Source organism: Arachis hypogaea, chromosome 1, assembly GCF_003086295.3.
Source record: "Arachis hypogaea cultivar Tifrunner chromosome 1, arahy.Tifrunner.gnm2.J5K5, whole genome shotgun sequence".
NCBI lineage: Eukaryota > Viridiplantae > Streptophyta > Magnoliopsida > Fabales > Fabaceae > Arachis > Arachis hypogaea.
The window spans coordinates 110874000-110896595 of NC_092036.1; the positions used below are offsets into that span (position 1 = coordinate 110874000).

The 22596-nt window shown below is 35.6% G+C and overlaps 2 protein-coding genes and 1 long non-coding RNA gene across 4 annotated transcripts; 2 read left to right on the plus strand and 1 right to left on the minus strand.

Annotated features, from left to right (window-relative positions):
• The first annotated feature begins 1887 nt into the window (after positions 1–1887).
• On the plus strand, positions 1888–3147 carry LOC140184042 (uncharacterized). Its single transcript, XR_011880686.1, has 2 exons — positions 1888–2201; positions 2851–3147. It is a non-coding gene; the product is annotated as an uncharacterized lncRNA (long non-coding RNA).
• An 11529-nt stretch (positions 3148–14676) lies between these two features.
• On the plus strand, positions 14677–17935 carry LOC112710109 (NEP1-interacting protein-like 2). 2 transcript variants are annotated; one of them, XM_025762217.3, is made up of 6 exons: positions 14677–14882; positions 14994–15232; positions 15809–15987; positions 16202–16285; positions 17175–17339; positions 17521–17935. In XM_025762217.3, the coding sequence occupies exons 2-6, from the start codon at positions 15154–15156 to the stop codon at positions 17641–17643; spliced, it is 630 nt and encodes a 209-aa protein (XP_025618002.1). In that variant the 5' UTR covers positions 14677–14882; positions 14994–15153; the 3' UTR covers positions 17644–17935. The 2 variants fall into 2 exon arrangements, with proteins under 2 accessions (XP_025618002.1, XP_025618007.1); XM_025762222.3 differs by having other exon boundaries at positions 14786–14882; positions 14999–15232.
• Positions 17936–18024: 89 nt separating this feature from the next.
• Positions 18025–22103, minus strand: LOC112710101 (ribulose-phosphate 3-epimerase, chloroplastic). The gene is made up of 9 exons (XM_025762201.2): positions 21700–22103; positions 20989–21103; positions 20609–20749; positions 20414–20527; positions 19574–19652; positions 18988–19097; positions 18816–18872; positions 18483–18552; positions 18025–18380 (listed from the first exon to the last, which is right to left on the minus strand). The coding sequence occupies exons 1-9, from the start codon at positions 21801–21803 to the stop codon at positions 18331–18333; spliced, it is 840 nt and encodes a 279-aa protein (XP_025617986.1). The 5' UTR covers positions 21804–22103; the 3' UTR covers positions 18025–18330.
• Between the last annotated feature and the right edge of the window lie 493 nt (positions 22104–22596).

Here is a 22596-nt window from a genome sequence, read left to right on the forward strand (position 1 = left end):
GTGAAATATGTTGTCGATTTGGTGTCTCTCCCAAATGTTATGTTGCAATTATAGTTCAAATTCTTTATCTCTGAAGCTAGGTTTGTAAACTTTAATTTATCATAAACTCTATTGTAAACTCTAGTTCAGCTGCAATGGTGACAAGCAAAGAAAGCTCTTCTTTATCGAATCGCCAAGGTTAAAGACATAGTAAATCTAGTTGTAGTGGTCTCAAAATAAATACTTATAATCAAGACAAATACAATTATATAACCCTAAATTACTCTATTGTGACAATTTTCCTAAAAAAAAACAAACAGAAAGAATGTTCATTCAGCATCTTTAGTAACTGCCAAGGAACATACATACAAAACCGGAGACTCTATAAATATTGCATTGTGCTCTGCACTGCAAAACACACACCGCAAAATAACATACATTTCAGTGCCTCGCAATTTCAAGAGAGCGTGACGATAAGAATCTATCCATAGCACGGAACCACGACGCAGACGAAATTGTCAAATGAAGAGAACATGGGGGAGTGGACGCCACATGAAGTCGCGGAGAAGGGGAAGGGAGGTTGATAGGGAAAGAGGCATGTCAAAGAGGAATCCGCCGACAACGTAGAGGTGGTGGCCGAGAGGGACTATGATGAAGTTGTAAATACCACAAAGCTAAGGGTTGCAGGTCATTGGTGGAAGAGGACACCATGCGTGGTTCTTTGGGTTGAAGAGAAAGGAAGAAGCAATGGATGGGTCCTACGAGAAGATGCAAAGGAGGCAGGTGTGGCGGCAATGGAGGATAGTGGAGAAGAAGGGCTTCAAGGAAAGGACCAATTCCATGAGGGTGGAAGAAACATGACTGTTACTCTCCCACTTCAACGTTACGTTTTGCTCTATACCCAAAACAACGTCATGTTGTGGACAAGGATGAGGACCAATTTTCCTATCAGAGATATATGTACACGTTACCAAACACGTTGAATACTAAACATGTTATCTCAGAATTTTTCAACGGCCTCAAACGGAGAAATCATGTGAAGGACTGATTTGGCTGACGGAGACAAACATTGGAAATTGATGTATGTATTAATTTTTTTTGGAAACTTAAATGTCCGCTTTTGAAATCTTCAGGCGCTTATTTGGGTAATTACTCCCAAAAATATTTTGGCGCTGACATACATAACTTCCACTTTTATTAATGACAAAAATACCCTTAATAATATAAAAAACATGTCAAAAATATCCATCCACAAAGAGAGACGTATTCTGTTAACGGAATTGGATGAGGTGGCAAACAAAAATGCTAATGTGGCATTCATTTTATGAATCTCGTTAAAGAAATCCTAATTTTCCAACTCTCTACTCTACTAGTTCCACCGCCACCATTCCCATCTTCTCTCAGCCAGTTGTTGTCCTTGTCTTTTTCGGTTTTTTTCTCTCCCAACTGTCTATTTCGCCATTCTTCCTCTCCATGAGCTTGAAGCTATGATTTCACCCAGTCTACCGAAACTCTGTCGTCGTTGTTGCCTTTCTATCATCTTCCTTTTCTCGTTGCCGTCGTCTTCACCTAGTGCTCGCCTTTAGCTGTCGTGCTTACCTTCCAGTTATGGTCGTTGTGGTTTTTTATTCCTTTAATTGTCGCGTTCGAGATTCATCGTGCTCGCATTCCAGTTTTAGTAGTCCTTTTTCTCTTTAATTCATGTTGTATTTTTAGCTTTTTGTTGATTGTTGTTACATTGTGGTAATTGCTTATTTCTATATTGTGGTTGTTGTATTGTAGTTTCTGAGGTGGCAAACAAAAATGCTAATTTTGACATCCATTTTTATGAATGTCCCGTTAAAAAAATCTTAATTCTCAATTTTTACAATTTTTCTAATTTGAAATCCTAATTTTCCAAATCTTTGTTCTACTAGTTCTACCACCACCATTCTCATCTTTTCTCAGCCAATTGTTGTCCTTGTCTTCTCTGGTATTTTCCCTCTTCCAACTGTCCATTCTGCCATTCTTCCTCTGCATGAGCTTGAAGCCATGATTTCACCCAATCTATCAAAGCTTTGTCGTCGTTGTTGCCTTCCCATCTTCTTCCTTTTCTCGTTGCCGTTGTCTTCACCTTGTGCTTGTCTTCAGCTATCATGCTCACTTTCCAGTTCTAGTCGTTTTGGTTTTTTATTCTTTTGATTATTGCGTTCTAGATCCGTCATGCTCACATTCCAGTTCTGGTAATCCTTTTCTTCTTTGATTCATGTTGTGTTTTTAGATTTTTGTTGATTGTTGTTGTGTTGTGGTAGTTGTTGGTTTATGTGTTATGGTTGTTGTATTGTAATTTTTGAGGTGAAAAACAAAAATGCTCATGTGGCATCATTTTATGAATGTCCCGTCAACAAAAAAAATTTTTAATTCTCAATTTTTTCAATTTTTCTAATTTGAAATCCTAATGTCCTAATTCTCTGCTCTACTAGTTCCACTGCCACCATCCCCATCTTCTCTCAACCAGCTGCTGTCCTTGTCTTCTCTGGTATTTTCCTATTCCAACCATTCATTCTGCCATTCTCCCTCTCCATGAGCTTGAAGCCATGATTCAACAGTCTACTAAAGCTTTGTCATTGTCATCGCCCTCCTATCATCTTCCTTTTCTCATTGTCATCATCTTCACCTCGTGCTCGCCTCCAGCCATCGTGCTCGCCTTCTAGTTCTGAACGTCATGGTTTTTTTATTCTTTTGACTATCATGTTCTTGATCTATCATGCTCACGTTCTAATTCTGATAGTTCTTTTTCTCTTTAATTCTTGCTGTGTTTTTAATTTTTTGTGGATGGTTATTTGTTGTGGTTGTTGTATTGTAGTTTCTAATTTTTGGTAGTCTTGGCAGCGACATTGACTTTGGCATGGGGATGAGAAAAGGAGGACAATGGCGTCAAGAGAAGGAGAGGATGATGATGCAAATTTGGAAGGAGAAGAAGAAGATGATAATGGCGTTGGAACGAGAAAAAGACAAGCCCTTGTAATAATGGTGGCTATGGTGCCACAATGGTAGAGCATTGGAAGCTGAGAAAATAGTGATTTGAGAATTAGGATTTTTAATTGGGATTCAATTAGAATTAAGGTTTATAATTGAGTTTCATTTGCCACATCAACTAATTCTATTAACGAAATATGTCTTTTTTTACGGATAGGTATTTTAGACACATTTTCAATATTATTAAGGGTATTTTTGTTATTAACAAAAGTAGGAGTTATTTATGTCAACGCTAAAATAATTCAAAGACCTTTTTTTGTGGATAACTCTAACCTAAACAATTGTATCTAACTCATCCTAGAATAAAGTTATTTCATTAAAAGAAATTACTAGGATAAACCCACCAAACACCAACTGTAAAAAGAAATTCATTATCCTTAAATTACTTGAATGTCCAATTATAAAATCCAAACTACTGTCCAAGAAAAACTAACAGATTATATCCAAGTCTTCCCAAATTCTTAAAGCCTTCGAATATAACCTAGGACAATGATCAATAGTCTTCCGATTATAAGTTGTATCTTGAACAAAGATCAGAGTTCATTAAACATCCCTTTTTTGATCCTTTTAGGAATATTCAGCGCCATAACCAAAGCTAGTTATCTAGAATATTCTAGCAATGCACGTTAGGAAAATATTTTTTATTAATATTAGTAAACACCTGATTTTTATTAAACATATTTTTATACTGATCCTATTAAGGGATAGTATTTAGGATTTATAATTTAGTATTTTGTTTTTTTTTTTGTTTTTGTTTCATAGAGTAACACTCAGTCCTTTAAAGATTATTTTATCGTAGATCAAAATTTTATTTAAATATTTATTATTGGTCAATAATTATTGTATGTACAAATAAAAAAAATTTAAACTTCTAACGCTTACATAAATAGACTAATAAACTTACCAGACTAATCCAAATTACTTAAAATTTAATACTTAAAATATAGAATATTGAATATTGACCAAGTGTTAACAAAAAAAAGTGAGATTTTTTATTGGTCATATTACAATGCTCATTATTAATATGCCAATGACAATGTCTCATGAAAGTTTTTGTTTTTGAGTAATACGTCAAATCAAAATCTAAAAAATTTTAGCATACAATTTAATTCTTAATAAAATTTAATCACTAAATTAATTTTTGACCTTTTATTTCATTACACACATTAATTTTTACATTAAATTTTAGATAAATTAATTTCTATTATTATTTAATAAAAATATATGAGTCTCTAAAATATTTAAAGTTCTCACATCAATATCTTCATATAAAACAAATAATATGATATAAGGACTGATTTTTCTAACCTAACAAAATAAAAGTTCGAGAACTTATTTGATGATTTAAATTTATTAAGAATTAAAATGTATGATTAAGAAATTCTTAGAGAATAATTTAGTGTATTACTTTAATTTTTTTTCTTTGTAAATATGTTACCATATATACCACTAATTTACACTAGGCAGGTTTACTTAAAATGCTAAAGATGAACATACAAATTTTGAATTAATTTCGTAGAAGTGCTATAGTAGCCATTTTATTTTCAGTAAAAATTCCCCTTTTAGTTAATGTTGCAAAAATACTAAAATAAGCCTACAGGCTTAATTATTTTGTTTGATTCTAATACAGTTAAATATTTGATTAAAAAAAATAAAATATCCTTTTAGTGAAATTGTAAGAATAGACTACCTTTTTATAATTAATTTTAGATCAACTAAAAATCTTTTAGGGTTTAATTACTAAATTCAATTTATTTTTAAGAAGACTAATATACTTTTTAACTTACATTTAAACGTGATATCTGGATTAAGGTGGTTTAATTGTATTACAAGTCAAGCATTTGAATTTCTTTATAGAATGATCGAAACATTTTTTTTTTGTTAATTTTGAAAGAATTGAAATACCTTTTTAGGATTAATTTAAACAAAAACTAAAATACTTTTTTTAGAATTAAGGTTGATAATTTTTAGTTAAATGGTAAAAAGTTAAATGATATGAAAGTATGAAAAGTACGATGAATTATGGTATTTACTAAGACAACCACACTAAAATTGAACTAGATACTTTAATTTTAGGTCATGAATACAAGAATCTATATCAAATAGAGTATTTTCTATTAGAGAGATACTCTCATGATAACATCTTCATGATATTTCTATAAAAATATATTCACATAAAAATGTTAAGGTTTAATTAATTTATCGGTTCTTATAAATTTACTGAATTTTCAATTAGGTCCTATATATATATTTTTTAATTAAGTCACTATACTATATCAGATTTTGTAACTAAATTTTTACCGTGACAAAAATATTAAAATTAACAGAATATTCTGTTAAATTATACAAAATATTAAATCAAATGTTAGGCATATTCGTTTTATTTAACAGAATATTCTGTTAATTTTAGCATTTTTGTCATAATAAAACTTAATTACAAAATCTGATATGATATAGAGACCAAATAAAAAATATATAAAAATTTAATTAAAATTTAACAAAATTAAACCAATAAAATAATTAAACTAAATATTGATATTGGAATATCCACCTCTTATTTATATTATATTCTTGTGAGGTACCATCAATTTTGCCGCTACTACGGAAAAAAGAAAGAAAGAAAAACCCATATTTTTATATATAATATTAAATTATTTTGTTTTGAGAAATAATAAATTAATTTATTTTATTCTGAAAAAATTTCCGTCTGTTCTTGAGAAGAGGAACACATATTATAAAAATAATACAATAAAGAGAAGAAAGAGGGAAAAAAGGAAATCATAAACAAGTGGCTTTTAATGCTCAATTCCACCCAAAATAAAAATAAAAAATCACAATATGGCAATAAAAGCGAAAAAACAACAAATTGTTATTTTTACAGTATAACAAAGTGATACATCATCATTCAATAACATTCGAACTACTAACGATATAATAAGATGATACATCATCGTTCAATACACACCAACTACTAACAATCAAGAATTTAAGCATTTAAACAAAATTACTTGAAAGGAAAGCCACAATTATTGCTTCACCTTTGGACAGAACGTGGACGCTGAGCTTGATGGATGAGTTGCTATTCCAACCATATTTAGTGTTTATGACAAGAAAATTAAGTAAATGTGTCTCATATTTAGGATGAATATTATAATCATAAAATCTTTATCCAAAAGTACGAATAAAGCGATACTATGATCTACTCAACGTCTCAATTATTGAATTGATAAATAAATACCATAATGAAAGTGATCATTAATAGAGAAATAATCACAATGATAATTACTATGATGTCAAAAGATGTGAATAGGTGTAGCTCTTTGTTTTACTTTTTTCTCGCGAAACACCTAGCTAATAATTTGTTTAAATTGATGTCAATATCATAACATATCATATTATGTCACATAATTAAAAAAAAACTATTATCTCTATCTATAAAAATTTAAAATACTAATAAGAACAAATAGTTAGAAAGAGAGATGAGAGAGAATGTGGGTGGGAAACACAGGGAGGACTAAGTATAGGGAACACGACAAAGATCTAAGAGTTTGGAACCGAGAAGCGTATCGAAGACTTGAGGATGAGTCTTTCTCAATCTTCGTGGACAACCTTTCCGAAGACATGTCGAGGAGAGAGTTATTTCAGCTATTCAACTGGACGGGACGCATAAACGATATATATTTATCACGAAAACAAAAAAGTGATCATATATACATCTTTGCGTTTATACGGTACCCCACGAAAAGAGGAGTCTTAAAGGCTATAAAGGAGATGAATCGAATGAGATTGAGAGGTAAGATTGTTTCTGTAGGGGAAGCAAAGTACAGGAGAATACCAGATAATAATGACACGAAGAGAACTCAGAGAAGAGAAGATGATCAAACCCTTATTCATTGCCAGCCGCAACGCGAAGTGATTCAGATCGAGGACCAGAAGAAAACATTAGTACCATGTAAGGAAACAAAACTAATTGATTCACAAGGAAATGGATGGACAAAAAAAATGGAAGTTACTGTGGCTAAAGAAAACCTGGAATGGCTACAAAGAAGCCTTGTGGGTGGAACAGCAACGGCCATTAACTTCAACTCGCTGAAAGAGCAGGCTGCAAAGAACATTCCCCAAGTCACCGAAGTACGAGAAATGGGCGCCTACAAAGCCTTACTGACCTCTAATAGTGTGTTGAGCGCAGAAGAGGCATACACTTTTAAGATGAATAGTCTTCTACAAGTATTTCATAGTGTTTGGCGTTGGGAGGAGTCGGAACAAAGTGAAACTAGAAGAGTATGGCTAGAATGCTTTGGAGTTCCGCTGCATGCCTGGTCAGTGGAAACTTTTAAAACCATAGGAGGCCAGTGGGGTGATGTAGTTGGGTGCAACTCGTTGACGGAATCGTGCAAATTCTTCAGTGTTGGACGAGTGCAAATCGATACCTGTGTAATGGATGTGATTAACGAATGGGTACATATTACAATAGGCATCAGTGGATTTGATGTATTGGTAAAGGAGCTGGGAAGCGAGAAGTATGGTATAGGGTGTAAGCTGGACAATGCTGCAGTCTGTGACATAAGTTGTGAGGAACAGAAGGAAAATACTGTAGGTAACTATACAGATGTGGCTGACAAATAGGTGAGGCGCACAAAGCCACCGGTTGAGGTAGACCAGGCAGCTGAACTGATTATGGCGGTGATGGGGGAGGGTGAAGAAGCCAAGGGTAGAATAGTGAATTTATCGAGTATTTTAAACGAGTGGAATTTTGAAAATTTTGAAAATTCAAAAGAGGATCGTCTTAAATTGGTAACATACGGTACAAGTAATGAGGCTTTTAAAAGGAGTGTTGATTTTGTGGGGGATGCTCTTATGAACAATAAAGAAGACTCAGACAAAATGCTATCCTGGAATTTTGGCAATTTGAATAGTGGACAACCACAAAGGAGTGCCATAAGGGGGACAATAAAACAATATAACAGATGCAAAAATAAGCCCAAAAAAAGGATCTGCAATAACATGGGCTGTGGAATGAGTATAGCCCAAATGCTCCAGCTACTCCAAATGGGTTAGGCGCTACCTCAAGCAATTCGGGTGGGCCCGATCAGGCGGTGACGGATCCAGATCAGCTGCAATGCGTCCCTGCTGCTGGAAGCCAACACAGACATAACGGCTTAGTCGAGGGAATCAGAACCAAGTCTGTCGGTGCTGGCTGGACTCAGATCGGACGATCACAAGGAGATGGAATTCGTCGGCGCTGTAACCGTCAAAGACCTTTGTGTGAGAACCATCTTGTACTGGTGAACGATGGGGCTGAGACCAAGAAGATGTGGAATGGTCGAAACGGCGATGAAGATGATCTCGGATATGAACAACAAGATCCAATACCAGGGGCGTTGTAGGCTGGAAGATTTGGACCTATCTAGGGGGACGATAGCGTAGAGGGGCAGGCGGCTAGAGACAAGGGTGATGAAGGTGCTGGCCGAGGAAAAAATGGCGGTATGGGGGAGGTGAGTGATGATGGAAATTTTGGGGATATTGATGACGAAATTGGCACAGATGGGGAGAACAAAAATGAAAGGAAAACTATAAATAGAATCCGGACCAATAACACAGGAGTTGTAGTTGATGATATGAATAGACGTTGTGAGCCGAATGAAGGCCAGAAGGTATTGGTGCAGGCTAGGGACGGTTTTGAAGTTGCCCACCCAAAGGGGAGAGGATGGAACTGAGAATGATGCGGATATTGGTGATAATCAAAGCTCAACATTGGAGGAGTAGATGGTGGAAAACAGGAGAACATGGAAGGTAGCAGTAGAATCTGGTGCTATGCTATACAACGAAGAATATGATATCAAGGCGAGGAAATTGCTCAGAAAAAAAGAATTGCGAAACAAAAGGCAAAATCAAGGCGCTGTAGACCTAAGAATAAAAACAAGGTGTGTAACAATCTTTTAAGATGATATTTAGTTCTTGGAATGTCAGGGGGTTGAGGGGGGATGGTAAAGTGAGAATGATAACGGATTTAAAGAAAAAATTTAGGCTGAACATGCTAGGTCTGATTGAAACTAAAAGACCTATAGTAACGAAGTTTGATGTGATCAGTTTGTGGGGGTATGATAGTGTTGGGTGGCATATGTAGAGGCTGATGGTGCATTGAGTGGGCTACTTTTAATGTGGGATGAAAATGCTTTTAAGATGAATAATTGTTATAAAGGGGAGAGATGGCTGTGTGTAGAAGGGATTATATCAAAGAATAATTTTAACTGTGCTTTGTTCTTGGTTTATGGTGCTCATACGAGAGAGGAGAAACTTGTGGTTTGGGAAGAGTTGAGCTATAATACTGGGTTGTGCCAGGTGCCTTGCTGCTTCATGGGAGATTTTAATGAGATTATAAACGTTGAGAAAAGAAAAGGTACTACTAGCTTGACAGCGTCTGCTGAGGACTTTAAGGATTGGATACAAGATATGCACTTGTTGGACTTACCGCTTAATGACTGTAAGTTTACATGGTTCAAAGGCCAATCCTGCAGTCGGATTGATAGAGTTCTGGTTAGCCTGGAATGGGTTGAAGAGTTCCCAAAGATTCGCTTAAGAGGAGGACCAAGGGGCTTGTTAGATCACTGCCCAATGATAGTGGAAGAATCAAGGCTAAGAGATGGACCTAGACCGTTCAGAAGCCTAGACTCATGATTTACACACAAAGGATTCCTGAGAATGGTAAGACAGGAATGGAGGGGGCTAGGGGAGGTACAGTTCATAGACAAATTAAAGGCCTTGACGGTTCCATTGGGGAGATGGCATAGAGACAATTTTGGGAACATGGATAACAAGATTATGAAATTTGAGGAAGAGATCAAGAAGATAAATGACATGGTAAGCAGTGGGGTATATGATGGAATAGTGGAGGCAAGAAGAAAGGCGCTAGTGACTTGTTGTGAGAAGTGGTATGTGAGGAAAGAAGTTTACTGGAAATAGATGTCGCGATCCCGGCTCGCAAAGGACATGGACAAAAACGCCAGGTATTTCCATAACATAGCTTCAACAAGAAGGAGGAATAACAGGGTTGATGCGCTGGTAATCAATGGAAGGTTGGTAAGAAATCAAGCAAGGATAAAAATTGCTATCAGAGAGTTCTACAAGAATTTATATCACCAGGAAGAGTCTCCTATGGTGGGTTTTAGGGACGGCCTGGTGGGTATGATATCTGAAGAGGATGCTGCAGCTTTAGAGATGTTACCTTCGGCTGAGGAGATTAGAGATGCAGTGTGGGACTGTGAATCTTCTAGAGCATCAGAAAGTGATGGATACAACTTCAATTTTATCAAGAAATGCTGGGATGAGATTGGGACTGAGTTCACAGCAGCTGTGGTGGGGTTCTTTCAGACTTCTAGGTTACCGGCCGATACTAATATAACCTGGGTTGCTTTGACACCAAAATTCATTGAGGCCAAGGAGATTAAATACCTTCGACCAATTAGCATGGTGTGCTATGTGTATAAGGTGATTTCCAAGGTATTGGTTAGGAGGATGAGATCAGTTATGCCAGGTCTAGTTGGTGAGACTTAGAGTGCGTTCGTCAAGGGCAGGAAGATACATGACGGGGCACTTATTGCATGTGAAACTGTACATTGGCTCAAAATGAGGAAAAAGGAAGCGGCAATAATTAAACTGGCTTTCAAAAGGCATATGATAGAGTCAAGTGGAGTTTTATAGACATTGTTCTGCAGAAGATGGGTTTTGGCCGAAGGTGGAGGGAATGGGTTATGGAGTGTGTAAGCTCAACCTCTATGTCGGTGTTGATAAATGGTTCACCAACCAAGCCGTTCAAGATGGAAAGAGGTCTGAGACAAGGTGACCCTCTATCTCCATTCTTATTTGTGCTTGTCGTTGACGTCTTACATAGAATAATCGAAGAGACAGTGAGAAATGGCCGGATAACCCCGTTACTTGTTGGGAGAGACAACATTGAATTGTCACATCTTCAATTTGCTGACGACACTGTGTTGTTCTGCCCACCGGAGGAGGAGACCATTAAGAATTACAAGAGGCTTCTACATTGTTTTGAGCTGATGTCGTGCTTAAGTATCAATTTCGACAAGTCCAGTTTGATCCTAATCAACTGTGAACAGCAGTGGGTTCGAAGTATGTGCAGCTTGCTAGGATGCAAGGAAGCTTCTCTTCCGTTAGATACCTTGGTGTCCCTCAGGAGTTAACCCGAGGTTGGTTAAGACTTGGAAGCCAATTATCGATAAAGTAGAGGAGAAGCTCAGCCTGTGAAAATCTAAGGTGCTGAACAAAGCTGAAAAGTTGGTGCTCATCAAGGCTGTAATAAACAGCTTGCTAGTATATTACCTAAGCTTATATAAGATGCCGAAAGCGGTTGCGGAGAAGCTGATCTCATTACAGAGAAAGTTCTTTTGGAGTAAGGAGGATGGCAGGAATGGTATGGCTTTGGTAAGCTGGGAAGTGGTCCAAGCCCCAAAAAAGATGGGCGGGTTAAGTGTTGGAGATGCGATGGTTCGTAACACAGCACTATTGTTTAAGTGGTTGTGGATGTTTTCAAAGGAGGAGTGTCCGTTGTGGAAGAGGGTGGTGTGCTCCTGTAACAATCTCTCTCCTAATGCACTATTATCGTCCCAGACATTACCTACTAGAGGGAGTCCGTGGAAGGATATATGTCAGCTACAAATAAAGGAGCAACATATAAGAGACAAGATGATAACTGGCTTGTCCATGGAGGTTGGTGATGGAAGAAGGACTCACTTTTGGGAAGATATTTGGTTAAGTGGTGGCTCTCTGAAGGATAGGTTTTCAAGACTTTTCTCGGTTTCAATTAAAAAAGGATCAGCCATAGGGGTGTGTGGATTTTGGGATGGGTTAGAGTGGATTTGGAACTTCCAGTGGAGGCGTGAGCTTTTGCAATGGGAGTTGGAACTTGTAAACCAGCTACATGACACTCTAAGGCCGGTTAAACTAGCTCTTGACAGAGAGAATAAAGTGGTCTGAAAGTTTGACAAACAAGGTGTTTTTTTCTACTAACAATTTTGTGCAGGCTTTGCAGGCTGAAACAATTCCAGATAATGTAACCAGTTATAGCTTCACTAAGACTGTTTGGCGAGGGTTAGTCCCTCCAAGAGTTGAACTGTTTGCGTGGTTTATTTTGATAGACAGGGTGAATACAAAGGAAAGACTAGGTCACCTCGGAATTATAAGTTTGAATGACAATATCTGTCTCTTGTGTAATAAGGATGTTGAATCTGTTCACCACTTGTTTCTTGGGTGCGACTTTACTTGGCAGGTGTGGTGCGCTTGGGTATCCGATTTTGGAAGATAATGGTCTATTCCGGGTACAGTGAAAGAACACTTTCTAAGCTGGACAGGTGTAACTTCTAGGAAGGAGGAGGGTAAGAAGTGGTTCATCATTTTTCTTGCGGTAATTTGGAACATCTGGTTGGAAAGGAATAGGAGGTTGTTCCAGAACACAGCTAAAAGTGTTGAGGAAATCATCAATTTGACTATTGCCAACTTCAAGGAGTGGGGAAGCCATGATCTCTTTAGTTGTTGATGGCAATGCCGGAGATGACATTGGGATATATTTGTTTTAGGTGTTTAAATTAGGTGTTGTTTTTTTGTTTGTTTTGCTCTTTGGTTACAAACTAGTTCACTCCACTTTTGTGTTGAGCCTCTTTGTTTATGAAAAAAAAACTAATAATTTATTTACTAATAAGTAAAATTACCATTTCTAATTATAAAAGATAGACATTTGTTAATAAAATTATTTAAATTCTAAAAAATTATTTAAAATTCACAAAATACTTTCTAATACAACTTAACTTTAACTTTTCTTTTTACTTCATACCACCACTTCTCCAATTTCAAACTCTATTACTATTTTTATCCCTGACTACCACCATCACTATCACCACCACCACTATCACTATTTCTATTACTTTTGGACTGGATCCTAACCTTCATCTATTAGCTCAAAACTTCACCCCATCACAAAACACCTAGTTCAACCAACTTAAGCACATGCCAGAATTTGAATTCGCAAAACCCATAAACCAGAGTTAGAATTCACAGCTTCAATTGGTGTAACAATGGCGCAAAAGAAGAAATTTCACAGTCTCATATGTAGGATCTACTCCCAACCATAAAACCATGCGAACAACCAAACTCAACTTCAAGCGCCTCATCCTCAGCCTCACAGTTCTCTTCTCATTCATTCTAGGTTTTCTATTCCTATGAAAATCCATCGAAATCTACCGCACTCCACTCTCCTTCGATCAAATCGAATTCTTCTCCTTGCAGCGGGAGTCCGATCCCTTACACTTTCCCTGCTGATTCCGAGCCATATTTGTTGGCGTCAAGACTTGGTCGGATCCTGGCGGCGAACATAGGAGTAAATAGCGAAGCAGCAAAGAGAACCCCAGCGTGGCAGAGAGGGTAGTTTGCGTGAGAACGAAACCAAGTATCGATGCAATCAACCTGAAAGATTTGTGAGCAAAGAGGCAAGGTTCGAACGTAATCATTGTCTTCGAATTCGAAGAGGCAAACAGCGCAGTCGCAGCATGAAGATGAACGACGAGAAGTGTCGTTGAGTTTGCTGTTGTATAGGGCAGCGTAAAGGAAGAAAGGGATGGTTTTGATGGTGATGAAGATAATAATGATGGTGGTTGGGGATGAGAGTGGTGGTGAGAAAGAATTTAGATGTGAGTGATGTGTGAAGTTAAAAGAAAAATTAGAGTTAAGTTATATTAGAGGGTATTTTAGAAATTTTAAATAATTTTTTAGAATTAAGGTAGTTTTGTTAGCAAAAATCCATTTTTTATAGATAAAAATGATAATTTTATTTATTCGTGAATAGATTTATCAGCATTATGAATTTTTATGGATAAAAATGATAGTTCACTCGTAAAATAAAAAAAAGCCAAGAGATTTTTTCTAATAAAAAACCAAAAAGGTTTGTCATTGTTAGGCTTGATGGTATCATTGGTATGTACATTTGTCACATACTCCTCAAGTCCTCAAGCATTTGGTTTGAAGCACGTAGCCAATAATAATGGACAACCTTACAAGGAAAATCAGCAAAACCGTGTGCGCCTTAATTTGTTATCTTCTTTCTAAACGCTTCTCATTAATAGTTGTAGACTACTTGTACATAGAACACGACATTTTCAATTTATCATTAATATGGACAATGCAGACACGCTGTTGTTTTGTTGTATCTTAGTCTAGCTTGATTCTTAAAAACTTAAATTAATTTAATTCTTACGAATTTTGATATTATATAATAAAATTATTTTTTTAAAAACTTAACTTCATAAAAATAATTATATATCTAATATCATATACTGCAGTATTCAATTAATTACCGTCAAATAAACAAAAACTAATAAATTATGATCTCTCCAATCTCCACCACCTAAAAAATAAAGTAAAATAAAACCTTTTATATGCATAACTACTAATTAAATGTTAATTATTGAATAGCTTTATAGCACCACCTAAACAGATGCTACTTAAATTTGACACTTAATATCAAGTCCACCACTTAAATTAACCTAAGCAACTTAAAAATAGTAGGTCTCAATATTAAGGGGGTCTAAAGTCTAAACAGAGTTCTACCAAAAAAAAAAAAAAAAGTCTAAACGGGGTAAATATATACGTCCAAGTGATGTTTTGACTTTTGAGAGTATCTAATAATTCCTCAATTATTTACCCTAAATCAAATTGGTCATCTTCGTATGAACGGGTTGACTTTCTCAACCAGAATACATCCCATTTTTACTTTTGTCTTTGATTAAAGCCTGGTTTTGGAAAATGAATTTGTTATTCTGAGATGAGGTGTTGCTTGTAACAGAAAATAAGGTTATCCAATTCGAAACCCACGTAAGGTAAGGGGTTTGTGTCCTAAATTTGTGTACCGAGTCAGCAAAGTTGAAAACTTTTCTGTCATCCGAAATGACCCACCAACCCTCTTTTTCTCAATCTGTTGTTGCTGACAGCGCAGCCTTTGCCCCAAACTCAAGGCTCCTTCCTTATCCCCCTCCGTCACAGATATAGAAGAAGAAGAAGAAGGTGGAGGGGTTCGCTGCTATTGCTATGGCCTAACATCAATAAAAAGCTTCTAGTTTTGGCGATTCTCACACACGCTCGCTCGAACTCATGGGTCTCGTGTTTTGCTCCCTCTCCAAATTCTTATTATGCGCCATTTCTGGAGCTCTCACGCTGTGTTTTGCCGTAGGTAATGATCAACAGCAATGTATACATGGTTGTTTTTCTTAATTTCATTTGCTGATAAATGATTGATTAAAGCTGGTTTACGTGCCCCAAAAAGTTTTGTTTTTGCATGGTGGGGCTTGAATAAAATTGAAAGAAGAAGAAAAAGAGAGGAAAAAAAAGGGGGGGGGGGGTTTAAGGTTAAACCCTTTTTCCGGGTTTTGTTTGACCAAAAATTAGGAGATTTTTATAGGATTTGCTTTTGATTTTGGAAAAGAATCAGAATTTTTCCCCCAACCTCTCTTTTGTCTTATGGAAGCTCGAATAGGAAAGGAATAAATTGTGTGCAAAAGTCAATTTGTTTTGGGGGATTTTATGAATTAATGAATTGATGGCAGATTGGCAGTGTAATTTCTGAATTCAGATTAGTTTGACGATTGTTGGTGTAGATGCTTTTGTATGGTAAAGTTTGTGAATTTGAGCGTCTAGGGGTTTTTACTGTTTTTACCTTATAGCAAGTAGCCACTCTTTTTAAGTGTTCTCATCTGGGTGTGAGGTTTGTTTCTATATTGGTGTCATGTCTTGTGTTTCTGACTTGCAGCTGGAGCCCTTACCGGAGCTATAGCTGGTGCTTTAGCTGCTAAGGCAACTCACAGTGGTTTGCTGCGGGGAGCTTCATTGGGCGCTGTTGCTGGGGCTATACTCTCGGTGGAAATCTTGGAAGCTTCCCGTGCATATTGGTGCATGGAGCAAACTGGCTCACGGGGCACGTCATCTATGGTTGGTACTCATTCCTCTCAAATTTTCCTTGGTTTGAAGTGATATATGTTTGTAACTTGGCAAAACTATGGGGGAAAACATGGCTACCTTTTAGTTTCAAATGTCTTTGTATGGGATATAGATGCTTTTTTTGCTTGGTTGTGCTTGGCTGTTAAGTAGCATCTGATATTTATAATAGTATGCTTTGTTTAATTCATTTTCTTAAAAAATGCAGGCAGATTTCATAGAGGAACTTGTACGTGCTAGGCTTATAGAGGAATCAATTTCACCTGACATTTTAACTGCTTACAATTTGCAGGTAATTTCTTTATTTCTGTTTCCTCCTCCTTCCCCATTGTCTGTCATCTGTGTCCATCTCCTCATATTTGCGTTCTAAAAGCGATGACTCTTAGCTATTTTAATGTGAATGTGCACAACCTTCAATTGGATTTTCACATTTTAAACTAATAGCACGTCACATATCATATATGAATCCAAAACTAACAAAACAGAGAAAGTTTCACCATGTAATTTGTAAGAAAGTAACAACGCAGATCTGAATTTATGGAACGTGAAGATATATTTGATTATTTATCCAGACAGTTACAACATATAGTATGACAGAAGCAAAACAATTTGACATCCGATAAGCTTGTTTCGACAATTGGAAACATTTGTAAGAGGCATAATCAAACATGGTCTGGTACCCTGGTTAATCGAATTATCCATACAAGGATTTTGCTTTCATTTATCTGACATAAGACATTTTAGAAGTGGTAGGAGACTTTGGACTAGAAATTTCACTTTCAACAACTTTTCCTGGGATATTCAGTTTGTTCATTCCAATCCAAATATAATATTGTTCTCATTGGATGATTTTTCATTAGTTGAACACAGTTGATTCGGCCAATCATATGATTCCCAATTGAAGTTGAGACTTTAGAAGTAAAATATGAAACTGTTGGACATCAAGACCAATCCTTGGTCTCCCATGCTACCAGTAGTTTTTTATCATGATTATTCTGTAGAACTCATATTGATCATTTTATATTTTTATTTACTTACGCATGAGTACAATAAACTTTCAAAATTCTGTGTGTTGATTCTGTATGCTATACTACTTCCACATGTTTACTGCTTACAAACTTTCATTGATTAGTAGTCTGTATGAGCATAGCTAGTTTCTAATGTATGGTTATTTTCTATAGTTTGAACAGGTTGCCCATGGTAATAGAGGCTACGATGAGATTCACGATGTTAATAATGTAGTAGCATCCAGAGGAATGACAAAGGATTCATTGAACAAGTTACCACAACATGTCATCTTGAAGGACATGAAAGCAGAGGATACCTGCTGTGCAATATGTTTACAGGTGATGTTCTTTCTGAGCCGATGTTTAAATATCCTGATCCCTTTTCTTCATGAATTCTTGTATAGCCACAAAGAAGCATTTGATTGGAGTAGTACATGTTACAGTCCTTCATTATCTCCATATGAACTTTAGATGATGTTGGTAGCGTAGTGACCCTAACAATGAGAGGTGAAATTTACAGGACATTGTTGTAGGAGAAACTGCAAGAAGCTTACCACGTTGTCGTCATACATTTCACTTGACATGTGTGGACAGATGGCTAGTCAAGAATCACTCTTGTCCTGTTTGCAGACGAACTGTGTAGTCATACTTTGCTCCTTGGCCGTTTAGGGGTTAAATCTTTTGAGAATTTGAACAGAACATAACCTTGTTTATATGCTCATCTCTATCATTGATTCCATTGCTCTAGAAAAAACAAGGTTAAAATGATACACCATCAAATGATAGACATGTGAACATATTCAGAGAAGATACAAATCCGTTTTTGTTATTTGAAAAGGGGCTATTGTACAGTTGCCCTCTCCCAGTTTGTATGTATCATTGTGTAATGCAATTCAATATATAGTTTAATGTAAATAAGAAAATATTGGAACCTAGACTAAACATGGATGTGGAGAAGTTCCACATTAAATAATCATGAACATTGTCTGCAAAGTACAAAACTACAAACTCAGAAAAATCAATCTGTGGTAATAAAGGTCGACATCTTTTCACTCAGACCATAAGTCTTGTGTTGAATATGTATCTGTCAAATACAAGCAGTAATTTGAATCACTGAGTATAAGTGTGTAACATTATTATTATACAATGATTTTTCACAATGAAACTATCTCCCAAACAATGCCCGCCACTATTTTACTTGATTATTTCTTATGCTGGCAGTAAATTTTGATCTTCAACCACCGAAGGCAAAACTTAATTGAAGAGATCTATACAGGGCAAACAGCTAGCAGCATTGATGCATAAAATGAATAGGACACCATGGAAGACTTCACACAGCAACTGGTTCAGGTCTTTTGCTGGTTTTGATACCTCTTATAGCTGCAAGGGATTGCAATCAAGCAAAGTATTCAAAAATCACATTTTCCAAGCATAGCAACATAAGCCAAACCATATATCAGAAATTATTATTTAATTGTTTACCTTCAGCATAATCTTTAGCTCCAAACACAGCAGAACCAGCAACGAGAGCATTAGCTCCAGCTTCAATCACCTGCCAAGCAAGATTAAACTCAGTTGGATCTTGCAATTTAAAAGGATCTCTGGTTTCTATACCCTGTAGAGCATCTGAATTTGATGAATAAACAAGTATGTGCTTCCCTCATTTCTTTATAGTAAAATACACTATGGAAATGTTGCGTTTTTCATGACTAATTACACTTGAAATAAGCAATAATTCCCCAATTCACCATAAACAAGACTTGTTACAGATCAGTCTAAATTATAGATGGATGGAAGATATTATTTATAAGGCACCTTGTAAGCATTTGCAGGACCAACACCACCATCCACTTCAATCCACGGATTTACACCCTGGTAAGAACGAGAGGTAGAAAAAATGCATTTAGAGTTTATGTAAGACACAGAAAGTTGAAAGGAAAGAACAAAATAATACACAAACACACGATGAAATGATTGCATCATGTACCTTCTCCACACACAATCTTCTCAAATCAGCAATTTTCTTTACTTGGCTCTCGATAAAACTCTGGCCACCAAAGCCAGGGTTCACGGACATAATTAGGACCAAATCAACCACTGCCAATACGATAGTAAAATATCAATTTTTCTATCTTTAACTACCAAAACAAATTAAAAAATGGAATGCAGAAGTTCAATATGTTGTGAAAGAAGTTTTTTTTTTTCGCTTTTTGTTACTTCCTTTAATTAGGAAACAAAATGTCCATGTATTTTTCATGAGTAGTTAAAATTAATAAGAAAATAAACTGAGTTTCCTGTTATATCTACAGAACTGCTCAAAATGTACCCTTTTGGCCAAGAGAACTACACAGTACACATATAGCAGAATAATATGCTCACTACAATTAGAACTCCAATTTACTGATAAGCTTCAGCAACATTTTGTTCTATACCAAGCCTATTATGAAGGTTGGTATTGGCCAGTGGGCTAGGCTTTAACAAGCCACATATAGCATACTGAGAACTAATAATTATGAATGTTCTTATTATGTAGCTAAAATATAGGGGGGAAACATGGGGAATCAAGTGCTCACCATCGAGAACATATTCTATTGCACTTAGTGGGGTAGCAGGGTTTAGGACAACTCCAGCTTTAGCTCCCAGGCTTTTCACCTATATCAAAAGAGTGTAATCATATATATTTGAACTGAAAAGCTAAGAGGGGAGTGGAAAACTTTCTAGTTCTGTCTTAAAAACATTTTTCCCCATCTCATATATGTTGTTCATAGCCTGAAACCAAGAAACCAATACTCTTTAAAATCATAAACTCAACAGTGAGGCCTCAAATTTCATGCTACAGAGCATATATAGCTTCTGGAAAAGGAACAATCCTGAGAAAAAACAAGGCAGCTTAACTCGAAAATTAATTTAGATACTTAATTGATATTAAGAGGCTAAGCATACCTCATCAGAAATAAGTAGATAGCTTCATATAAGTCTGGCCATATACAAAAAGAGACCAATGGCTTCTACTGCATTTTACCATAACCTAAATAATAGTTGATTACTTACCCACACAAACAAAGAAATGGATAAAAAAGAGAGATGTGAAGTAATTTTACCATTGGGTGTTCATTGAAATATTAAAACATTTTAGGAAATGCTGAGTTTTAGGATTTACTCCACTTTTGTTTTAGGAAATGCTGAGCTCATTCTAAGGTTTAATCCTCCTTCACAAATTTCCTTGAGGCTTTTGTGAACTCTTTCCATCCATATAATAGAATAGAAATATATGTACTAATGTAAGTAGACATGGCATTATCTCTACAGGTTAATTATATTGGTTAAGTTCTAATCAAGTTAATCCCCTTTGTATCAACTTTCAGTTGAAACAATATTAGTTAAGAAGTATACAGATCAAGAGGAAACCTTACTTGATTAACTGTCCGATGCAAATGAATGGTGGAAGATTGCTCACAGTGGATACTGACTATGTCAGCTCCTGCCTTGATAAAATCTGGCACCCGCTGTTCAGGTTCTACAATCATCTGCAGTGCTTTAACAATAGTCAGAAAAAGTACATACAACGTTAAGTCATCTAAATGCAAAATATGTATAAAGATGAGTACCAGGTGCACATCCAGAGGAAGATCAGTCACTGGGCGTAATGCATCAACCACAAGAGGTCCAATTGTAATGTTTGGAACAAAACGACCATCCATTACATCAACATGAATCCAATCACAACCAGCTAACTCCACTGCTTTCACCTAGACATGTTAAGGAACAAACTTCAAGAATCATAACTGCTGAAAATCAGAAAACATGGTAAGAGTGACTTGCTAACTAAAAGACATAGCTACTAATATTCGCAAACTTGGTAAATGGATTATGATTAATATATTAAACATTGTAAGAAACTGTTGTCTTTTGACTGATAATCTTCTTGTTTAGTAGCCAAACCAAAATATTGGATATTGAATACAGAATATAACGCGTATTATAGAACCTGCTCTCCCAATTTCGAAAAGTTGGCAGAAAGAATTGACGGAGAAACAATGATGTCACTCTTTGAAAACTTGTCCACACGAGATGAAGCCTTCACTATGGTTGAAAATCTCCTCCTGAACTCACAAGACAGCAATTAACAAATCAGGATTAAAGCAGAGCACATTATCCCTTCAAGAAGCACTACACACTGCATAAATATATTGACTTTAGGGGAAATAGTTTCATCAGAAGGTAGCAATTTCTTTATCCTGTTATTGTGAATAAGACTATCAAACCTCATGCATTGGCAATAGGCCAGTGTCAAATCTAATAGCAAGGTTGCAAATTAACGAATCATCAATTATCTGACTTCTAAAACAGCATAAAAGGTTGTTAGTTCTTGCTTCCCTTTCAAATGCCTAGAGTTGATTACATATAAGATCTAACAAAAACCAGCATAAGAATGGGACAACACTTGCATGATGGTAACATTCTCATCCAGAGCAAGGTATCACGATAGACACCCTAAAGGTGTTACAGAATTGAACTGATTTCAATCATAATAAAGACTTTCAGATTTCCACAGCAAAATTCAAAAAAAAAAAAAATTCCAGATTTCAATAGATTTGCTTCCAATGAACACAGAATTCAGTGAAAATAATAAAATAAAATAAAATAAAAACTCGTGACTTTATCTTGCTTAAAAGCGAAGAAAAAGGAAGGAATATACCTAGAGAAAGTGAGGGAAGGTGGTTGGGAAAGAGAGGTGTTAGAAAGATTGATTCCATTGATTTGGGATTGGAGGGTTGATGAACACAAGGAGGTAGCAGCCATCTTCGAAGTTTGAACCTCTTGGGATGTTTCAGTCTCTGGTGTGTGAAGTATGGTATGAAAAATATCCCCAAAAAATAAAAGAATATATATAGTGGGAAAATCGTGTGGATGACACGTGGTGTGTTGGTGGGGATTTGCTTATCGGAAATGGTTGGCGCTCTGCTCCTCACATACCATCGCGTCGTTCCTGACCTCAAAACGAAGGGAAGAGAGGACAGAGACTAGCAGCATACACACAAGGGGCATTTTAGGTTTTTCATGCCTACCCGTCGTTTATTTTATTTTAATTGACTTCTTTCCAACCTTATTTTACACCAATTCTTATCTTGAAATGTATTGGAAGTATAAATATTTTTACAAATATTATTTATACATTAAAATTAATTATTAAAAAAATTTTGCTTGATAGATAATATTTTTGTGAATAACATGAATAATGAATTTTAAAATTAGTTCAATAAAATAAAAATACATTATATTTAATTATTCATCTAAATTTTAATATTAGAGTAATTATTCGTATACCTAGTGAATTGAACATTTAATATATCTATTATTCATATTATTTGATATTTTTATTATTTGTTTTTACTTTTCTTTATTAAAATTTATCACTATATATTTATGTATAAATATATATTATATATATATATATTTATATTTTATATTAATAGTTATTTTAGAGACAGGTTTTAATATACACCTAATATAGTTAAAATATTTTATATAATTATTTAACTATATTTGTTCTTAACTATTTTTACGAATAATATAAAAATTTATTTTTGTTAAT